General features: G+C 41.9%; 1 protein-coding gene across 1 annotated transcript in view; it reads left to right on the top strand.

Annotated features, from left to right (window-relative positions):
* Positions 1 to 21417, top strand: part of MYOF (myoferlin) — a 179860-nt gene extending 158443 nt beyond the window's left edge. Inside the window, 9 exon segments of the mRNA XM_042782367.1 lie at positions 3238 to 3377; positions 6314 to 6402; positions 6491 to 6586; positions 10783 to 10924; positions 12353 to 12452; positions 14761 to 14951; positions 19058 to 19167; positions 19540 to 19687; positions 21379 to 21417. Coding sequence (XP_042638301.1) covers positions 3238 to 3377; positions 6314 to 6402; positions 6491 to 6586; positions 10783 to 10924; positions 12353 to 12452; positions 14761 to 14951; positions 19058 to 19167; positions 19540 to 19687; positions 21379 to 21417 — 1055 coding nt within the window.
* Positions 21418 to 23042: the final 1625 nt, after the last annotated feature.

The raw sequence follows: 23042 nt of genomic DNA, 5'->3' as shown, positions 1-23042 counted from the left end.
ATTGAACACCAATGACCAAGAGCCAGAGGAATTGTGGGATGACATCAAGAACATCAACCATGAAGAAAGCAAAAGGTCATTAAAAAGACAAGAAAGGAAGAAAAGACCAAAATGGATGTCAGAATAGACTCTGAAACTTGCCCTTGAGGAGAGAGTAGCTGAAGCAAATGGAAGACAAGATAAAAGAGCTGAACAGAAGATTTCAAAGAGCAGTTTGAGCAGACAAAGCCAATTACTATTATGAAATGTGCAAAGACCTGGAGTTAGAGAACCAAAAGGAAAGAACACGCTCGGCATTTCTCAGGCTGAAAGAACTGAGGATAAAAATTAAGCCTCAAGTTGCAATATTTAAAGAGTCTGTGGGCAAAATCTCCTCGGAAGGAAGATGGGGCAATCTACTTCCATAGTGATAATGCCTTGGAAACCCAAGGAGGGGTCGCTATGAGTTGGGGCCAACTCGATGGCACATAACAACAACAACAAAAATGGGCAAAATATTGAATGACGCAGGAAGCATCAAAAGAAGATGGAAGGAATATACAGAGTCACTGTACCAAAAAGAATTGGTTGATATTCATCTATTTCAGGAGGTGGCATATGATCAAGAACCAATAGTACTGAAGGAAGAAGTCAAAGCTGCACTGAAGGAATTGCCAAAGAACAAGGCTCCAGGAATTGACGGAATACCCTTTGAGATGTTTCAGCAAATGGATACCCTGCTGGAGACACTCACTTGGTTATGCCAAGAGATTTGGAAGACAGCTACCTGGCCAGCTGACTGGAAGAGATCCATATTTGTACCCATTCCAAAGAAAGGTGATCCCACAGAATGTGGAAATTATCAAATAATATCACATGCAAGTAAAATCTTACTGAAGATAATTAAAAAACGGTTGCAGCAGTCTATTGACAGAAAGCTTCCAGAAATGCAAGCTGGATTCAGAAGAGGACATGGAATGGGGGATATCATTGCTGATGTCAGATGGATCTTAGCTGAAGGCAAAGAATACCAGAAACATGTTTACGTATGTTTTATTGACTATACAAAAGCATTCAATTGTATGGATCATAATAAATTGTGGATAACATTGAGAAGAATGAGAATTCTGGAACACTTGATTGTACTCATGAGGAACCTGTACATAGATCAGGAGGCTGTTGTTCAAACAAAACATGGGGATATTGCATGGTTCAAAATCAAGAAGGAAGTACTTCAAGGTTGTATCCTTTGACCATACTTATTCAACTTGTAGGCTGAGCAAATAATCTGAGAAGCTGGAATATATGAAGAAGAATGTGGCATCAGGATTAGAGGAAAACTCATTAACAACCTGTGATATGCAGATGACACAACTTTGCTTGCTGAAAATGAGGATGACTTGAAGCACTTATTGATGAAGATTAAAGACTACAGTCTGCAGTATGGATTACACCTCAATGTAAAGAAAACAAAAATCCTCACAACTGGTCCAATAAACAGCTTCATGGTGGATGGAGAAAAGATTGAAGTTGCCAAGGATTTCATATCACTTGGCTCTACAACCAACATCAATGGAAGCAGCGGTCAAGACATCAGATGATGTATTTCATTGGACAAATCTACTGCAAAAACCCTCTTTCAAGTGATGAAGAGCAGAGATGTCTCTTTGAAGGCTAAGGTGCACCTAACCCAAGCCGTGATATTTTCAGTCACCTCATATGCATGTGAGAGCTGGGCAGTGAATAAGGAAGACTGAAGAAGAGTTGATGCTTTTTAGTTGTGGTGTTGGAGAAGAATGCTAGGAGTACCATGGACTGCTAAAAGGACTAACAAATCTGTCCTGGAGGAAATGCAGTCAGAATGCTCCTTGGAAGTGAGACTGGCAGACTTTGGTCATGTTGTCAGAAGGAACCATTTCCTAGAGAAGGGTATCATGCTTGGTAAAGTGGAGGGTCAACAAAGAAGGGGAAGGGCCTCAACGAGATGAATAGACACAGTGGCTGCCACGATGGGCTCAGGTATAGCAAGGATCATGAGGCTGGCACAGGACCAGGCAGTGTTTCGTTCTGCTGTGCATAGGATTGCTATGAGTTGAAGATGACTCAATGGCATCTAACAACAAAAACAACATATTAATCATGGAGATTGTTCCAGTTATAACTGTTACATAGAAAATCACCCCAAAACTTAGCGGCTTAAAACAATCATTTTGTTTTGCTCATAATTTTGTGAGTCAGAGATTCATAGGAAGGGTTCCACTGGGCAATTCTTACTTGAGGTGGCTCATGGGGTTTCATTCAGGTATCAGCTGGGGCTGCCATCATCTGAAAGCTCAGTTGGGCTGGACAGCCAAGGTACAAATGCACGTGACTGGCAGTTGTTGCTGGCTCCAGGCTGGGAACTCAGCTGGGACTGCTGACCTAAGCACATTCATAGATCTTTACAACAGGGCACTCCTGGGAGCCAGGCGTCTAGCCTCAGATGTTATACAGTGTTGCTTTCTCAATATTTTGTTGATTGAATTTGTCCCTAGATTCAAAGGGAGAAGACGTAGATCCCACATCTTGGTGGGAGGAGCATACAAGAATTTGGGGGCTATGTTTTAAAAATGCCACAGCAATATCAGCTACTGAAACAGAATTCCAAGTTTCAATGGCTTGACAGGTGGACGTTTATTTCCCATAAATTAAAAACAGGTATTCCTGCAGGTGGTGGCCCTTCTCCAGGCAGTGCTCCTGCACTCAGGCCCCTTCTGTCCTAGAGCTCTGCCATTCTTCAGCTCAGACTCCTCAGATTGCTGTTCTCATCTGCATGAAGGTAGCAGGAGAGAAAGGCTAATAGAGGATCCTATGTGGAAGGGTCTATGGGCCTGCCATGGAAATGACACACATCACTTCCACTCATGTTACATTCTAGATGAACTGGGTCACATACCACACCCAACTACAGAGGAGGCTAGCAACAGAGTCTTACTATGAGCCTCTGCCACAGAAACAAATACAGGCTTTTCTCACTTACATGTTCTCATGTATCCCAGTCTCTTTGCTATTGGCATCCCAGAAGTTGGGTGTGAGCCTAGGTGGGGAAGGGCCCTTAGTCAGAAAATATTTCTACCAACTCCCTCCTAAATCAGAAGTGTACATATTGGTACTGCAAAGTCTGGGGTGAAGTGCTGCAGGCAACTCAAAGCAACCTGGTTGACCTGTTCTCAGATGCCCACCCTGAGTCAATGCCATTCCAATCCATTTCCATTCCAGAAGCCAACAAAATTCTGCACCGACACCTCGGGGCCCCTGATGAGCGTCTTGCCCTTCACATCCTTAGGACTCAGGGGCTGGTCCCTGAACACGTGGAAACAAGGACTTTGCACAGCACCTTCCAGCCCAATATTTCCCAGGTAAAATGGCTTTCCACCTTTGAAGACCCATCATCCAAATAACAAATGCAATGGTAATAACTAACACAGATTTGCCTCTTTTATTTCATTTGGATACTTTTGATTGCAAAAAATAAAACTCAAATTACCTTCCTCACATAGCAGACTTCATTATAAAAATGTTCAAGTAATTCACAAAATCCAGACGGGAGAGTGGTTATGACACAGAGCAAACATGAATCAGGGTCTCTTGTCATTCTTTCTCTCTCTGAGTATATTTTAGCCTGCTTTCTTGCTATGGTCACCTCCCTATGCATCAGAACATGATGGACAGTTCCCAGGAGCTTTTATGTTACAATGTAGCCCCATCTACCTTCAGTATGAAAGTGATTGGTTGTCCCACCTTGACCCAGTTGTCCTCCACTAGACCACTCAGCTGTTGCCGGGAGGGCAAGATCTGGCAAACGAATTGAGCCAGAGAAGGTTTCATCTGAGACTAAAGAGCAGAGAAGTAGGGCCACAGTGCACAAGGTGTCTGCTCATTGTCACCATGAGGGAGGATCAAAGCCTAAAAGACGGGAGCAGGTTCCAGAGAGCCTGGTAGGGCCTGGCAACATAGTCATTGACAGCATAGTCAATGTGGAAGATTGCTATGATGATTGTGACGCCGTGCCTGCAGAGATACACGTGTAGGTTTGGGTGGGGCTGGGAATCTGAAATTTTAGCAAGTATCTAGAGTGGTTCTTATGCAAGTGGCTAGGGGATCACACGAAGAAATATTAATATAATGAATATACATATGTTGACACCGACAGTAATGACACAATCAATAAAGTATGCAAAACTATGGACAAATTGATCTCCAAAAAGTGGCCACAAGTAGTCTGATTTTACTGGATTATTTTGTCACTTACTACTTACTTTTTTTGTTGTTATCCTTCCATATTTCATTTCCTCCTTTTCTTATTCTTCTTCCTTCTTCTCTCTTCCCACCTACACCTCAACTGAATAAAAAATCTCAACAAAGATTTCTCCCTAGGAGCCCACAACCCCCCATCATAGCATTAGATGCAGTCTGTGACTCAGTCTTAGCAGACACTAGACGCCTAAGGTTCTTCAGTGTGCTTGATATATTGTAGAACCTTGACCCCTAGAGATTACTTGGAAGAGAATCAGGATCACAGTAAAATGTATCTCTTTTCAGGAGCTCCAGTTAATTTGCTTTGATCACAATGCATCAGGAAGCCAATCTAGTGGTTTCCTTGGCAACCTTCTTGAAGACCGTCTGTTTCTGTCATAAAGGCAGAGTCTACAAAACATCCCAAAACAGTTTGGGGAACGTAAATTGGTTCATACGGTTGATACAGCTTTTTAATGGCATTCCTAACCTGTCGGGAAGAACATTCCAGTCAGATGGATTGGCCTGCTCTATGGCTGTCAAAGAGCTGAGCAGCACCTCACCAAGATGCCCTGCACAAGTGTCAGTCCAGGCTTCCATCCAGTGGCATCACTAGGGTTGGTGTGACCCAGTGCAGTAACCAACGGTGCCACTCCACCTCCAAACCCCATGGATCTCCTCCTGTACCAAACCATACAGAATCCTTAGGAATGTTTATTATCAATATCAATCATAGAATAATATGTGATAAATATAGTTGTAAATTATTTAGATGTAGTATTTCTTAGATTATATGAATACTAACAACAAAATTGTTTTGTAAAATCTTTCTGCGTTGAATTACAACATTGTTAGTTATGACATTATTGGAAACCTTTTTTGTTTTTTCCCCTTTTACTTTAATTACTACTTTATTCTCAAAACAGTTATTGATATAGATTCACAAATACTAATCACCACAATATTGTAGTTAAATAAAACCACAGAAAATTTGGCAAAATAGATGGCTATTAAAACACCAGTAGCAACGAAAACTAAAGAACATGCTTGTAGCACATGCAGGTGAAACCACAGAGTTCAAAGCATCATTGTAAATGGGTAATAATGACAACTCTGACCAGAGCACGTTGTTGTTGTTATGTGCCATCAAGTCGGACCCAACTCATAGCGACTCCTAAAATTCAAAAAGTAAATTAGCATAGTGTTTTAGCCTTATAGGTATATTTATACACATAAGCTGGGCTTCTGAAAAATGTTTTTGTTGTTACAGCCATACAGATTTTCATATTAAAAAAATAATAAATTTCTGCTGAAACACTGCACAAAAATTTTATAGACAGTCTTTTTGGTGTCACCCCTCTGACAACGTCACCCAGTGTGGTTTGTACCTCCTACACTCCCCTGGTGACGCTGCTGCTTCTGTCTTGCCCGTGTGCAAGCCTTTTACCAGAGGGGAGGCACTGCTGAGCCAATGGCAGGGAATCCTGGCCTTTGGGAACAGTGATGCTCTTGTCATTACTGAAGTCCCTCCTTTAGGACTTCTTTGAAAGTGCTAAGTTTTAAGCTTTTATTTTGAAAAATTACATTTTACATTATTTTGATTTTGTATCTTGAGGTAAATGGAGAAACTCTTGGGTATCACTGGGAATGATGACAAGTAGTCAATGTGATGGTGGATAGAGTGACAGCATGAGAACTGTTCTGAAGGGTGAAGGGCCCAATTTTAAGACGTTGTAAGAGACTGTGTGTGTATGTTAGGGCTTTTGTTAGTGATGCAAAGCTCTTCATTTTATTAAGTAGGGGATATTCCAAATAGAATACAGGTAGGCATACATCAGCCATCAGAGATCCCTGAGTGAGAGAAGGGAGTGGATGGGCTAAAGGACATGACACACGATGACTAATCTTGCTTTGCTCTTCTACTCACTTTGATACTCTATATGAACTAAGAGATCAGCAGGCCAAAGAAGTAGTTTCACCTAAGAAATACAAAAGAAAATTGTAATCTCGACCACCCGTAATGTGATTTCAGTTCTCTTTTGATTTTTGAATCATTTAGGGAAGACTTCAGATGTGGGTGGATGTTTTCCCCAAGAGTTTGGGACCACCAGGCCCTCCTTTCAATATCACACCCCGGAAAGCCAAGAAGTAAGTAATCTTGAGACCCTGCTATATTACGCTGGGTACTTGGTACAGAACGAGAGGATGAAGTATCTTCAAAATGTGTTCCTTTCAGATACTACCTGCGTGTGATCATCTGGAACACCAAGGATGTTATCTTGGATGAGAAAAGCATCACAGGAGAGGAGATGAGCGACATCTATGTCAAAGGGTAAGTAAGGTTAGTGTGTAGGAGCCTTTGACAAACGGGATGAATTTGACAAATTCAAGGACTAAAATAGATTCTATATTAGTTTCCTAGAACTACTGTGACCAAGTACCACAAACAGGGCAGCTTAAAACTATTATTTCACAGTTCCAGAGACTCCAAAAGGCAAATAACGAAACTCACTGCCATTGAGTCAGTTCTGACTCATAGCACCCCCCATTTGGTTTCCAAGGCTATAAATCTTTACGGAAGCAGACTGCCCTGTCTTTCTTCCGTGGAGCAGCTGGTGGGTTCAAACCACCAACCTTTTGGTTAGCAGCCAAATGCCTTAAGCACTACACCTAGGAGTCCATAATCATGATGTCAGCAGGGCCATGTACTCTCTGAAGGCTCTAGGCAAATATTGTTTCTTGCCCCTTCTCAGCTCCTGTGGTTGCTGGCAATCCTTGGCGTTCCTTGGCTTGTAGACGTACCACTCCAGTCTCTGCCTCGGTCTTCATGCAGCCTTCTTCCCTAGGCGTCTATCTCTCTCTCTCTCTCTTCTCTTTCATAAGGACACCAGTCTGACCAAATGTTAACTGATAAAATCTTCAAAGACCCTATTTTCAAACAAGGTCACATTCACAAGTACCAGGAGTTAGAACTCTAACTTATCTTTTGGAGCATACAGTTCAAACCATAACAGCTTCATTGAGTTTACAGTATCAAAGGTGCTCATGATAAGATTCTTGGTCATTTGAAGCTATTGTATCTTATTAGTGCAGTTTTCCTGGGAAACTTGTAGGAGGCAAAGGAAGAAGAAACAGAAAGAAAAGAGAAAACTGTATGGATCTTGTTTATGAGTAGAGATATCTAATAACTACAAGAATTAATACATATTTCTTTGCTTCTCTTTTAACAAAATGAGTTTTCTTCAGCAGATTTATTATTTCTGACACTGTTTGGTCATGCAGTTTATTTTTATTCCTTTGTGATACCTTGACTAAGTAGCATTAGGAAATAAAGGTATATATATACATACATATTATTACCAGCAGCTAAATGTCCATGGAAAAGAGGAAACGTTAGCATTTCAAAAAAAATCACTCATTCCAGCAACATTTACTGACTGCCTACATCCAACATGTAAAATGTCCTGTTTGTTCAGTATTCTGTCATTTGCATAATTCAGGTCCAGTTAATCCATGTTGTGTATGTTATGTGTTATGCCTTGATCATAGATGTTGAATACAGTATTGTTGTTGTTATGGGCTGTCGAGTCGGACCCGGCTCATAGTGACCCCTCCTTGAGTTTCTGAGGCAGTATCACTACAGAAGTAGATTGCCCAACCTTCCTTCCAAGGAGTGGCTAGTGGGTAGTATAGTGATTAAGAACCCTGACTCTGGAGCCAAACTATCTGAGTTCAAGTCTTGGTACTTTTAGTAAGCTCACACTACCTTAGTGTCCTTCCTAGGGATATTCTGAACATGCAATTACTCAAAACCTTTAGGACAGTGTGTGGCACATGGTAAACGCCATTTGAGTATTAGCTAGTATTATTGCTATTCCACAGGAACTGGCTGAGTTTAGTTCCCTGATAAGTAAAAGATAAGACTGTTGAAAAACTGACATACTCCAAAAGTAAGAACAAAGTTTCGCTTATGATCCCAAGTGGCCCTCAATCAAAACTTTTGTTAAAGGTATAATTACTACCATTTAGGCTCACTGTAAACAGGGAATGTTTCATCAAGTTCTTCATTATTCTTTCTCATTTCAGGATCTTATTACCATTCCCCAAGGAAAACTAATCCCAGCTAATTACATATATGCAAATTTACTTGACTATCATAAGCTCTTTTTTTTTTTTTCCAATCGGGAACAAACTCAAGTAAATACTGGACTATAAAAACTCCTTTGATCAAAAAAACAAAGCACAACTTAAAATACCATGTAATATTTGGAATTAAAATCTAAATACTATATGTAGAAAGATGAGTAATGCATAAATAGCATACCTAGTGTTACACACATATATGTACATACAAAGCTGTACCTACATGTATAAAATACATACACTGAGAGTATTGTAGTTCTACAAATAACACACTCACATAAATGACACACAGACGCATATAATGCACATCAGTGCACATAAGAGACTAACGTGCAAGGGGGTTGCACAGTTTACAAAACACTGTATCATGCACACATTCTTTGCATAAAAATACAGTAATTGTTTTGGATTGACAGCAGCCACAGTGAACTCAAACATGCCAGTGATCATGAGGACGGCACAGGACTGGCAGTGTTTTATTCTGTTACTGATAGGTCACCCTGAGTCCAACCAACAACAGCAAGATATTTGTTTAACTTGTTTTAAAATTAAAATATGAAAAGATTTCTCATGACAATAGAGAGGAAGACCTTCAGGTGGTGAGCAGTCTAGGGGAGGAGGATGGTGATACTTTGAGGATGGGTTAGGAGGTAAAGCCACTGAGGTTGTAGCCAAGAATGTGTGGACTATCTTCAGTGAGTTAGTTTAACAGTTTAATAGTCAAAAGAAGTCTCACTAATTTAGCTAGTCAATTAATGGACTAGCCAAACGTGTTTTTGTGTGCTATTTGTGTGCTATTGAGTAACTTCCAACTCATAGTGACCCTATGGGACAGAACAGAACTGCCCTATAGGGATTCCTATTCTTCATTGGTATGAATACCACTACAAAGCAAAGGAGCTCTGATGGCATAATGCCTAAGGCATTTGACTGCTAGCCAGAAGGTTGGCGGTTCAAACCCACCAGCTACTCCTCGGAAGGAAGACTGGGCAATCTATTTCGGTAAAGATTTACCACCTCGGAAATTCAAAGGGGGTTGCTATGAGTCAGAATTGGCTTGATGGCAGAGAGTTTAGTTTTTTTACTTATAATAGGGCCTCATATTAGCAAACAACTTTATCATCTCCATGGTCTTTGAGGCAAAGTAGTAGAGCTGGACTTAGGAGTCAGACTGCCCTGGAGGTGAATACTTAATTTGGTCACTGACTGTGTGACCTTGTGTAAGTTACATTTCATCTCTGAACCTTAGTCTTCTCATCTGTAAAATGGAGACTGCTATATAGTTTTTGGGAAGAGTGAAGTAATGCACGCTGAGTACATGGTTCATAGCAGATGACCGTCAGCATGAGTTCAGAATTCCCCCCTTCTAAGCCATGGTCTCTTATTCTGTCCTCATATTGACCTTGTGAAGGGGCACATAGCATTGTCCTCTTGTATAGATGAAGAAATGAGGCTCAAGTAGCAGAGCACATTCACAACCAGGCCTGCCTTCTACCAAGAATCTCCATCTGTGGGGTCTAGGCATCAATATTTTTTGAAAGTTCCCTAATTGATTATTCTACTGTGCAGGCAGGGTTGAGAACCATGCATTCTGCCACTTTGCCAGTCTGAAACCAAATGTTATTCCCTGGTTCCAAACCAGGAGTCTTGCCAGTAGCAGGCAGATATGAGAACAGCCTCCTTACAGACACATTTATTCATTCTTTCCTTCAACTGGTATTGATTTTAGTGTCTACTATGTGCCAGGCTGAAATAAAAGAAAACTTCTTGAATGTTAACATCTTAACTTCTAAGCTGTTTACCAAAATGAACTCTCATACATATGCATATGGAAATAACATATTCCTTGGTAGGCTCATTAATTCAATCATAGCGAATTTAGGAATAATAATAATAATAATAAAGGAAGTTTTAAGACTACCTGATTCTTGCCTTTCTTGTTTGTTTAAGAAAAATGTGGAGAAGGAAATGCTAAAATTTTGAGCTAACGCATATTCATTAAGCCTATCTATGGTGATGACAGGCAATAATGAGTTATAGTTATGAAGATTAATATCATAGCCAGCAAAGTTCAATGTACCCAAAATAGAAGCTAAATTGTTGATATTTTCCAGAAAATTTCATCTTATCCCTGCTAACTGGAGTCTAAAGGATTTCCTGCTTTGGTTTTAGAGGAATTATATTTTATTTGGCTAAAACCTGTGTTGGATGCAACAGAACGCCTCCTCTTCATAAATCACCCCCAGCTCTGTAGATAACTGGAACCTGCCCAAGAAAAGTGCATTAATATTCTCCTGCCCTTCACTCCCCTAATCACTGCACAATTTTGCAGCTAAATTACTTGTCAATCACATGAGACTAAGTCTGTTTGCCTCTGCTTTTCAGCTGGATTCCTGGCAATGAAGAAAACAAACAGAAAACAGATGTCCATTACAGGTCCTTGGATGGCGAAGGGAATTTTAACTGGAGATTCGTTTTCCCATTTGACTACCTCCCAGCTGAACAACTCTGCATTGTTGCTAAAAAAGTAAGCTTTGAAATATGCCAATCGGAAGTGGATGTCATTGGCCTTCCTTAACTTAGAAACTCATAGAATGTTGGTGCTTCTCAGGACCTCAGAGGTCACTGGGTGCAGCTCCCTCTCGGTGCAGATGGGAACATGACACCCACAGAGGTGCAGATATGTGCCCGAGGTCACAGAGCTATGACAGGTATCTGTGTAATTACAAAGTATAAGGAATGCTACTTTCCTTGGAGGAGGATGAAGGATCTCTTAAAAGGTAGAAGTAGGATCTTACATCAATATAAGTGTGTTTTTTATGTGTTGGGGAAACCGATTTCTTCCCATGAGTAGGCAGAACTGTTTGACTAATTAGCCAAACAGAGGCAAAATACTGAAGTAGGTGAGACTTCCCTTTTATTTCCCTGTTAAACCTCAACATCTGCATTACCTTCAACAGTAACACTTCCTTGAGGATTCAGGGCCCTTGTGGTCCTGATAGGAGCTCTGGTAGTGTAGTGCCTAAGGGACTTGACTGCTAACCAGAAGGCTGGCAGTTCAAACCCACCGGCCACTCCTCGGAAGGAAGATGGGGCCATCTACTTCCATAGTAATACTGCCTCGGAAACCCAAGGAGGGGTCGCTTAGAGTCGGGTCCGACTTGATGGACATAACAGCAACAACAGTAGTCTTGATTAGTAGGATTCTTCATTTCAGACCTCAACACAACACAAACTGGCTTATATATAAAAAAAAAAAAAAAAAAGTTATTTATTGGTTCATGTTACTAAAAAATCCAGGGCTGGCTAGCTTTAGGAATGCCTGGACCCCAGGTTGAAATGATGTCTTGAGAAATTCATCTCTACCTTCCTGTGTGGCCTCATTTCTACAAGGGCTCTTCCCTTGTGGAAGCAAGATGGCTGCCAGCAGCCCCAGCTCACATCCTGTATTCTCAGCAACCTCAGCAGACCAGGAAGAACAAATCCGCAGGGCTCCAGCCAGAGTCCTGGAATTGGACCTCAGCATCTCTCCCTGTTTAAGCCAGGTGCCCATCTCTGAACCATCCATTGTTGCCCAGGGATGCAGTGCTGATTACTGACCCTGGAATTGAGGGTGGTGTCAGCTCCTCTCAAATTGCATGGACTAAGAGGGGAGGGGACAGTTCTCAAAGAGAATCTGAGTGCTTTCATCCAAAAGAGGGACCTGAAACCTCAGCAGACAATAATAACGTATGTCTTCTTTAGCTCCATCCCCCCAATTTCCTACTCTCTGTATTCTGTAAACCTTTCCTTGCTCTGCCTGGTCATCTCCTCTAGCATGACTGTCAAATGAGGCCAGACAATAGAATTGGCTTCCCAACCCCTCAGATCCAGGCCTACAGTGGAGCCAAAGGTAAGGGCCTCAGAGTCCAGTAATTGGTACTATTGAGTTTGTCTGTTTGTCTTGTCATTTTAGGAGCATTTCTGGAGTCTCGACCAAACTGAGTTTCGGGTCCCACCCAGACTGATCATTCAGATATGGGATAATGACAAGTTTTCTCTGGATGACTACTTGGGTAGGACTTATGCTGGATCATTTTCTCTAAGAAATTATAGTTAGAATTAGTGAAACCAATTAAAACGTGAAATCAAGTATTAGTCTCCAATGCTTGCTGGTAATTTCTGGGGGACACATTCACTACCTGGATGACCTGGCAGTGTGGCCTGTCTGTCACTTGTCTTGAGTCCCCCGGGAAGTGGACACAGTAAATGTTACCTTTTCCATGGCCCTGATCACTCTCATTGGCTCCTGTGGAGGATCTTGCATGAACTCCTATCTCTTTATTGTTGTTGTTGTTGTTGTTGTGTGCCTATCTCTTTATGAAAGCTCAAACCTTGTTTTCACAAGGGGACATCTACCCCTACATCTACTTCCAAACCACCCACCTCAGCACCTCAGAATGGGCTCCCATGTCCTCTTCCACACTCTTCTCAAAAGACACCAGGGTCCCTAATCCCCAACCCATTACCCTTCCACCTTCTTCTGCAGCTAAAGCCACTTGTCCCTGTTAAATGACCCCTTTCTCAGCCCTTCCCTTTCTTGGCATGCTCTCCTCCACCATTGTGCTTACCTAATTTCAGTTCTCCCAGCCTTGGGTCTGTTTCATTGGCTCTTATCTCCTCTTTCCTCTCTTTCAATACAGGCTGCCCTGGAGTTCTTCAGCTCTTCCCCAGCCCTTCAGTGACTAATCCACAGTGACTTACCCATTCTCACCTCAGTTGAGAGTGAGGTTTCCACTTTGCTCTGTCAAGATGTGACTCCTAAACCAGTGCATGGAGCCTGACCTCTCATGGTGCCTGACGTCAAATAATAAGAAACTATTATGATGATTATTCCCATTTGCTGACCGGAACCTTTGACCTTTATGTTTGGCTGACACCTCAAATTTACCATGACTGCAGTCAAACTTAGCTTCTCTTCCCTGACTGACCTCATCCCTGCTCTCCTCGTGAATTTATTTTGCTGTTGGAGGCGCTGTCATTTCTCCAGCCACCCAGGCAGAAACACCCAGAGTCCCCTGTGATTCCTCCTCTGTCTTGTTCCACATTCAGTCACCTGCTCAGTTCTAACCACGTAATCTGCTTGGTCACTCACATTTATTTTATTTCTATTATCTCTACCACTCGCTAGTTCAGTCATCATTTTCTCACAGTGAAATATAGCCCCTAACTTGTCTCCCAGCTTCAATCTTGCTTCCAAGAGATCCTGGGGAAGGAAAAACCCATAGTAGCCAATGGCTTGTCTTGTTCACCCGTTTACCCCTTATAGAACCTGATGGAGTGGCTTTGACTTGGTTGGTGCTCAGTAAGAGCTAAGCAAACACATGATAAGCACATATGCTAACTTATAGAGCATATGAGTAGTAAAAATATATATACTTAATTCCAGAATAGTAGAGAAGTAATACTTTAAATATTAAATTGAAATGTAAAATAAATCATCTGACAGTGAATAAGGAGAATGGCTATATTTCCAAATGGCTGGTAGCTGTCACCAAAAAGAGAGATAGGATGAAACATGCAAAGGCTCGAGAATTATGGATCAATCAAACGAAGAAGGACACCTGATAACTTGAAGGGCACCAAAAACCTCACCATTGTTCTTTGCTGCCGTTGTCAAAGACCAGATTCTAGTCCCAGTAGTCCATAGACTTGATCCCACATCACAAATGGCATTTTCTTAAGGAGAGGCTCACATGAGGTCCCACAGCCAAAGGACAGCCATAGTGAAAGTGATACCAAAGACTTAATGCCTCATTTCACGGAAAACAAAACGTGCTTCTGCAGGTACCCTGGTTCTGGGCTCCGTATTTCCTGGTGAGAATTTCCTAGTTAGCTAGTTATGTTCCTGTTTAAACTCTTGTTCCTGAGCTTACACTTAGGAGAAACTTGAACATGAAATCTGTGCAGATCTTCCCATTTCCAAGAACCAGTTGTCTTTACCAAGCGACCTCTCTGTTTGGGGCAGCAGCTCAGATTCAAAATGGACAAATTTCAAATGAAAGGGCCCTCAGTTCAGTGGAAACTTTGTCTATATATGTTGGATGACTTTGAGCTTATAGATAGAAGAGCTCTGTTTATGCTCATGTCTTTGAAAACATGTACTTCTCTGACAGACACTGAGAAGCAGACAGACAGTTCCTCTGCCATTTTCCATCCTATTTGGAAGAACTTTAAACACCAACCAGAGTCTCATTCTCTAACTCATCCATTACCTGTTCAAAATCACTGTCTGCCTCTCCTCTTGACAAGAACATTCTGTTTACGTATGAATGATGACAGATCCATTTGAAGAGTATTTAGGTTTATTGTTTCCTTGATTAGGTTACCTGGAACTTGATTTGCATCACACAACCATGCCAGCAAAATCATCAGAGAAATGCCACTTGGACATGATCCAGGACCTCAAAACAATGGACCCCCTTAAAGCTAAGACAGTCTCGCTCTTTGAACAGAAGTCCATGAAAGGATGGTGGCCATGCTATGCAGATAAAGATGGCTGCCGCATCATGGCTGTGAGTATTTTTTGGTTAGGTATCATTTATTCCTTTTGTCATTTTGATTTTACCCTTTATCAGTCGATTACTCCAGATAAGATTAAAAACAAAAAACACGCACTGCCACTCATAGCGACCCCTCCTTGGGTATCCGGCTCATAGCGACCCCTCCTTGGGTTTCTGAGGCAGTATCACTATGGAAGAAGATTGCCCAACCTTTCTTCTGAGGATTGGCTGGTGGGTTTGAACCACCAACCTTCTGGTTAACAGTCAAATGCTTTAGGCAGTACGCCACCCAAGCTCTCCCAGATAAGATGTTGTTGTTGTTGTTGTTGTTGTTATATGCCATCGAGTCGGCCCGACTCATAGCAACCCCTCCTTGGGTTTCCGAGGCAGTATCACTACAGAAGTAGGATTGCCCAACCTTCCTTCTGAGGAGTGGCTGGTGGGTTTGAACCACCAGCCTTCTGGTTAGCAGTCAAGTGCCTTAGGCACTATGCTACCAGATCTCCCCAGATAAGATAAGAAATGTTAAATTGGTGAGACTAAGTTATGGGAATGGTTTGTACCTAGGATTACAAGAGATGTTGGGAGATGCTCTATGTGTTTAGGGTTGGAGAAAGGTACAAACGCAATGCAATGCACTGCACTGCCATCAAGTCAGATCCGATTCATAGCAACCCCTCCTTGGGTTTCCGAGGTGGTATCACTACGGAAGTAGATTGCCCAACCTTCCTTCCAAGGAGTGGCTGGCAGCCTTCTGGTTAGCAGTCAAATGCCTTAGGCACTATGCCACCAGAGCTCCTTGGAGAAAGGTAAGAGGGTTAAAATGATCAAAAAACTAGGAGCTGAAGTGGTTGCACTATATTTCTTTAGGGTCCTTCCTCACCAAACAGTTTGATTTATGCTAAGCTTCCAATACAATTCAGTACAGAAAAAGGAACTTCAAATTGGAAAGGTTCTCATTTTAGACTTGAAGAACTAGATGGTGCCCAGCTACCACTGTCAACCACTCAGAGGAGGATCTATGTAGGAGACCCTGGATAGAGTGGGAGAACAATGTGGAACAAAACTAAAGTAAAAAAAAATTTAAAAAAGAGACCAGATTTGCTAGTCTGACAGAGCCTGGTGAACCCCTGAGACTGTGGTCCCTAGCTGCCTTTCACGTCTGGAATTGAACCCACTCCTGTGGCTCTCAGCCAAACAAAAGACAGGCATATGAGCTGAACATTTACATTAGGTAGGTACACTCCTTTGAGAGATCAATCATGGGAGAATAGAAGGGCTGTTTATGCACAGGGAGACAGCTCAGGGGGCAGGAGTGCATGGAGGGAAGGGCACAGGGAAGAGTTGGCTATTGGGATGAAGTAGGAGGAGAGCTGTTGCATTGTGGGAGATTGTAGTCAATGCCATGAGACAAAGTGTATATGAACTACTACTATATGGAAGATGAATTTTCTCTGTAAACTTTTACCCAAATCACAATAAAATAAAATAAAAAAAATAGGAAAGGTTCTCATTTTTAAAAGGAAAGAATTAGATAGTGAGTGCTAACATCCATGGAACAAGAAGGTCATAATTTATAAGCAATTTTGGCTGATTCAGGATATATTTTCCACAGTGAAGCGCTATCATACCATGGCACAAAAGACTACCTAATTCATTATGTATTACTAATAATAGCTAGCATTTTAATCACTAATTATGAACCAGGCAGCACACTAAGTGCTTTCATACATAACCTCATTTTTTAAAGCAACTTTGATGTACATTTTATATACAATAAACTGAATCCATTCAAAGTGTACATTTCAATGAGTTCTGACAAATGTATACACCAATAAGCCACCACCCCAGTCAAGATCCAGAACATTTCCATCACCTCCAAAAGTTTCCTTCTGCCCTTTGCAGTCCATTGCTCCCTCTGGCCATCCCAGGCAACCACTGGTCTGCTTTCTGGCACTGTAGCTTCGTGTCTTAGTTACCTATTGCTGCTATAACAGAAATACCAAAGTGGGTGGCTTTAACAAACATATTATTTTCTCACGGTTTAGGAGGTTAGAAGTTCAAATTAAGGGTGCTGGCTCTAGGGGAAGGCTTTCTACCTCCATCAGCTCTGGAGGAAGGTCCCTGTCTCTTCTGAGCGTTCACGCCTGAGCAGTCTTCATGCGGACTGACATCTCTCCTCTCAAATCTCTGCTTCCTAGCTTGCTTGCTTTATCTCTTTTATATCTCAGAAGAGGTTGGCTCAAAATACACTCCATTAATCCTGCCTCATTAACACGCCAAAGACAACACATTCCCCAATGGGATTATAACCATAGGCATAGAGGTTAGAATTTACAGCACATATTTTGGGGGGACATAATTCAATCCATAACATTATACCCTTTGCCTCCCCTGAAATTCATGTCCTTGCCACATGCAAAACACATTCACCCCATCACATGATCACAAAAGTCTTAAATCAACCTCAAGTCCAAAACCTCATCCTCTGTAGCATCTAAATCAAATATGGGTGAGACTTAGGCATATTCCATCCTGAGGCTAAATACCTCTTCATCTGTGAACCTGTGAAATGTAGAATACCAATTATCTGCTTCCAAATACGGTGGTAGAACAGGCACAAGGTAGGCATTTCCTTTACAATTGGGAGAAATTGAAGGAAAGATGGGATAGCAGGCAGCAAGCAAGTCCAGACCCAGCAGAACAAATTCCATTAGCTTTCAAGATCTGAAAATAATCCTGTGTTCTCTGAGACCAACTGGGCAACATCCTTGCCCTCCAGACTCTGAGTGTTGGCCACATCTTCTAGATTCTGTCTAGAGGCCCCTCAACCCTGGGTGTTTCAACTCCAACTTGCAGGCCCACTGGGAGGGCAATGCTGCTGTTCCCTTGGCTTTGGGCAGCCCCATTCCCCTAGTCCATCTGAATGATGACCCCACCCCACCGGCCCTGGCACAGCCTGTTCTTCTGCCTCTTGGGCATGGCAATCCTGCCCCCTCAGCTTTGAGTGATGGCCCCATCCCCATTGCACACCTTAAAGACAGCCCCACACTCTGGAACCAAGTTGACCACCCGTTCCCAAATGGGATTATAACGACAGGCATAGACGTTAGGATTTACAATGCATATTTTGAGGGGGACATAATTCAATCCATAACAATTAGTTTGTACATAATCTCATTTAATCCTTCAGATTACCCCATACAATGGGTATTCTCCGTTTTATAGATTGAGCAACTTGCCAAAGGCAGAAACTCAGCTTTGTCTGACTCCTAATCATGGGCTCCACCACCTAAATGGTTCGGTGTCATGGTTTCTCAAATGCTGGTGACCTGGTCACCTTTGCTGGGCCTTACAGAGTCCATCCAAGTCTTCATTAAACCAAGCTATAAGAATGGGCAAGTTTCTAGATCTCATTCAACCTCAATGTTTTCATCTGCACATAAGGATAATAATGTTCCTGTTGTTAGGTACCGTCGAGTTGTCTCGGACTCATAGTGACCCTATGTAGAACTGATGAAACGCTGTAAAAATAATACCCACTAACATAACAGCTTTAAAGTGTTGCCAAGAGCACGACATGAGATTACCCCTATAGAAGGCTTAGAAGCACGCCCAGCACATCACTCAGGAACCTGTGTATAGGGAAACAACATTCATTCATTCATTTCAGCTAGTGTTTAAGTACCTACTATGTGCCAGTAGGTAGCATACAGTGAGAGTATAATGTTTATTTAGCATGAAGAGACATGCCCCACTCTCTTAGTGCTGACTGTTAATTCTCAATAAATATTAGATACTGTTATTAGCAATATTCAGGTTAATCTGGGCCCAAGTAAAGGCGATTGATGTGAGAAAGATAGAATGGCAGGGATACAGAGCATGGAAAGCCAGAGCAGGGAGGAGGGGAAAGCAATCTGTCCTCTCAGTTCCCCACACAGTCGTTTCAGAAACACATGGAAGAGGAAATGTGAAGAATCTCTGGAGGAAAATTTAAGGCAATCTAAGGATTGTTTTACAAGAATAAAAATCACTGCTCAGGGAATACTCCTTGGATGGAAATAAAAATATTTGTGAAACGTGATGTCATGTGTTTAACCTGTTCTGCTTTACTGAAGGGGAAAGTGGAGATGACATTGGAAATCCTCAACGAGAAGGAGGCCGATGAGAGGCCAGCCGGGAAGGGACGGGATGAACCCAACATGAACCCCAAGCTGGACCCACCGAAGTGAGAGGCCTTCTTTGTTCTCAGCCTTGTCTGATCCCCAAACACCTGCAGTCTGAAAGCCTCCCTCCAGTTGCCTTAATGGGATGGCTTAGCTGTTGCCCTTTTAATTCATACTTAATAGTGGGAGGTGGAAAGTGGAGAGGTTGGTGATTTCCCTTCATTTTAACCACCCTCCTTTACTGTGAAACCAAAGTGCAGTGTGTCTTTGGGACTTTAGGAAGCTGTAATATGTTAAAGCACTTTTCTCAGCCAACTACAGGGAATAATATCTTTTCTTGATCTTTTGAATGCTCTTAGTTATTTTTTAAACTATGTTATAAAATATGTGTGCCTCCCAAGTTGGGAAGGTAATACCATTTCTTTGCAATACAGCCGACCAGAAACCTCCTTCCTCTGGTTCACCAACCCGTGTAAGACCATGAAGTTCATCGTGTGGCGGCGATTTAAGTGGGTTATCATCGGCCTGCTGATCCTGCTGGTCCTGCTGTTCTTTGTGGCCGTGTTCCTGTACTCCTTACCGGTGGGACCCCTCAGCCTCTTTCTTGGCTTTCTTGTACATTGTGATTGGTTATCTAAGATGGCATTTGCTTTATCGCCATTCGGAAGAATGATTCGCGTGGTAGCTGAGGGATCACAACTTTTATTTAGCTCTTGGAACATTAAAAGCAATACAGCCTGCCATTAGAATTATATTCTTAGAGTGTCACAAGTTACAGACAGACTTTATGCTCTGAAAGAACTTTGGTTTCATGGATTCTAAGAGACACAACTCAGACCTTTATCAACGTGTGCCTGGACCTTAGGCTGCCTTTCCCACTGATCTTCCTGCCTTCAGATCTTCTTATTCCAAACTGTCCTGCACCCTAACTCCTTGTCCTAGCATTCAAGGCTCCCCAAGTCTGGGCTCATTTGTAAGTCTAACCATGTATTCCACTGAAACTAGATTGTTGCTCCCCAAAACACTTCCGCCCTTTCTCACCAGGATGTCTTTGTCAGTGCTATTCCTTTGCACACATTTTATCTATCAAGATTGTCCTCATTCCTTAAGGCCCAAGTCACACACCACCTCTTCCTTAAATTTCCCTTAATCACTCCAAACCTAAATGGGAATCCAACGGGATATTTGGCAGTATGCCTAAAAAAAGTACATTCATTCCTCCATTCCTCCATTCAAGGAATGTCTTGAGCATTTACTTACTCTATGTAGGTTAGGAGCTATGGATACAGAGGAGTCTCTAGGTGGTGGAAACAGTTAACACACTCAGCTGCTAACTGAAAGGTGGGAGGTCTGAGTCCACCCCAGAGGCACCTCAGAAGAAGGGTCTGGAGAGATCCTTCTGAAAACTCAGCCATTGAAAACCCTGTGGAAACAGTGCTACTCCACTATACAAGAGGTTGTCATAAGTCAGAATGGGCTTGGTGGCAAAAATGAAAAGGGATGAGGGTACAGAGAGAACCCAAGCATGATTTCTGCCTATGAGTGGTGCATAGTCCGGGAACAAACAGACATATAAACGAGTGAATTACTATGAGAGAGAAGCTGTTACAGAGATACGGCCATGGGAGCCCATTGCTGAGGAAGGTTTCACCAAGGAAGGAGCATTTGTGCTCAATTTGGCAAGGAAAGAAGGGACCATCCAGACAGAGGCAACTGAGCAGAAGCAAGCTGAGCAGCTGAAGGCTGCAGTGGGCATTCAGAAACTCTTCCTTCCGTTCATGTTAATAGCAACAGAGACTATTTCATGGTGAGTAGCTTAGTCACATAGCCATAGGACTGAGCATTTTGTGTCTTAGTCCTTTCCCAGTACAATACTTGCATTTTTAAAAATTATGCATACACACTCACTATTCGGTAGTCTGGTCTGTCTTGAACATTTAAATAATTCCTCATAGTGTTGTCCGTTTGTTTTTTCATGGTTTAGATAATGTTGACTTAAACCAATGGTTCTCAGCTGGGGCAATTTTGACCCCTTAGGGGACATTTGGAACTATCTGGAGACATTTTTTATTATCACATTTTCAATTGGCATTTCTGATTGAAGGTGCTCCTGGTGTCTAGTGGGTAGAGACCAGGGATGCTGGTCAACGTCCTGCAATGCACAGGACAGATCCTAGAAGAAACAATCATCTAGTCCAAAATGTCAATAGTGCCAATGTTGAGAAACCTTAACTGTAATACCTATTTTTATCACATTTCTGTTTCCTTTTCAGAACTATTTGTCAATGAAGATTGTGAAACCAAATGCATAATAAAACCAAAGACTTCTTTTCAAGAGTCATGCAGCCATGAAGGAGTCCTGCCTTCATTTATGGAACAAAATCAAGTGTCAGTTTGTTTGCATCTGAGACCACAGACCCATGACATATTACCTTCCTTCACCAGGCCTATCAGTTCTTAGAAGGTCCAAGTCCTAGAAAGCCAAGCCAACAAGCAACATTTTATCCTATTATCTTTTAAAGTATTAAAAACATTGTTTTCTAAAGTTTTAACAATATTTTTCAGGACATTTTCAAGGTGGCTGGTTCCATTTTAAAATCATCTTTTTATGTGTCGTTAGTTCTGTAATTCAGTTTTTGGAAATCACTGAAATGGAATTGAAAATTTCTGTGTCTTGACTTCGTACACTGCTTATTTGTAATCAACAAAAAGGGCTGCACATTATAAAAACAGAATAGTGAGAGTAATTCTTATTTATGCCTGTAACCATTGTTATGATATTTTGTATGGACAAACTTCATGAGACTCTGTTTACCTCTGAAGTATACCCAAATAAAAATGTTTCACCTTTGCACCTGGCTGTTTGTTGTAGTTTTAGGAATAGTTGGGAAGGAGGCAGTATCTAGTTCTCTGAGTCTTAGTGAATGGACTACTACATCATACCACTGGGCCATAAACTCCTTATTAAATGTGCTGCCAAACTTTGACCAGTGGGTCAAACTGATGCTAATATAATGAATAATAAAAGCTAACACATATTAAAGGTACTTATTCTATGCACAGAATTAGTTCATTTAATCTGCTACATAACTCTATAAAGGTAAGTAACATTATTAACCCTATTTTACATTTGAGGAAACTGAGGCAGAAAGGGATTAAGGAATTCCCAAAGTAACACAACCAGTAAAATGGTAGAGCTGGAATTTGAACCAGGCAGTCTGGATCCCAAGCCCACTGTCCTAGCCACTCTTACGCATGACACACCACCACCAGTGGGAGGTCTGTCAAGAGGCACACAGTACTGAGGTGGTGAAGTGATGCAATGACAGGAGCAACGTAGTGTGACTCCATGCTGGCTCCAAAGACCATCAGTCTGTTTCCTAGAACATATGAGAACACTGTCCTGTTAACATATAAGAAACCATGGTGCATTAGTAAACAGATCTATTTGAGCAGCAACATGAGACAGAGGGGATCAAGAACTAGTACAATAATGAGGCCACCTCTAGACATGTAGACAGTGTTATATTGCAATGGTGATTATCTTGTCATTACTGCTAACTCATGTTTTGAATATAGCTTTTGAATATTCTAATTCCCTGAAATGTTTGGCCAAAAATTCTAGTTCAAAGTGTGCTCAGTCACCAAAAGGGTGAGTCACAGCTCTAACTAAACTGGAATGCTCCTCAGTTCCCCCGTGTGCTTTGTATGCTCCTCCCCCTGAGTCCGAACATGTCCTGTGCCCACACACAACGCCTCCACCCACCCTTCTCTGGCAGAACTCCCACCTACCTTTGAAGTTCTGATTCAAATGCCACTTTCTCCTTGGCACCTCTGGAGCCCCAAGGAGATCCTTCAGTCTAGTATACCCTTTCTGGAGAAATATGGATAAAAATGCCTATGCCCTTTGACACAGTGATTCCACTCCTAAGCATTA

Source organism: Orycteropus afer, unplaced genomic scaffold (assembly GCF_000298275.1).
Source record: "Orycteropus afer afer isolate SDZICR_OR568_19922 unplaced genomic scaffold, OryAfe1.0 scaffold00293, whole genome shotgun sequence".
NCBI classification, from domain to species: domain Eukaryota; kingdom Metazoa; phylum Chordata; class Mammalia; order Tubulidentata; family Orycteropodidae; genus Orycteropus; species Orycteropus afer.
Note: the sequence above shows the minus strand (reverse complement) of the source record. Positions and strands in the feature narration are given on the sequence as shown.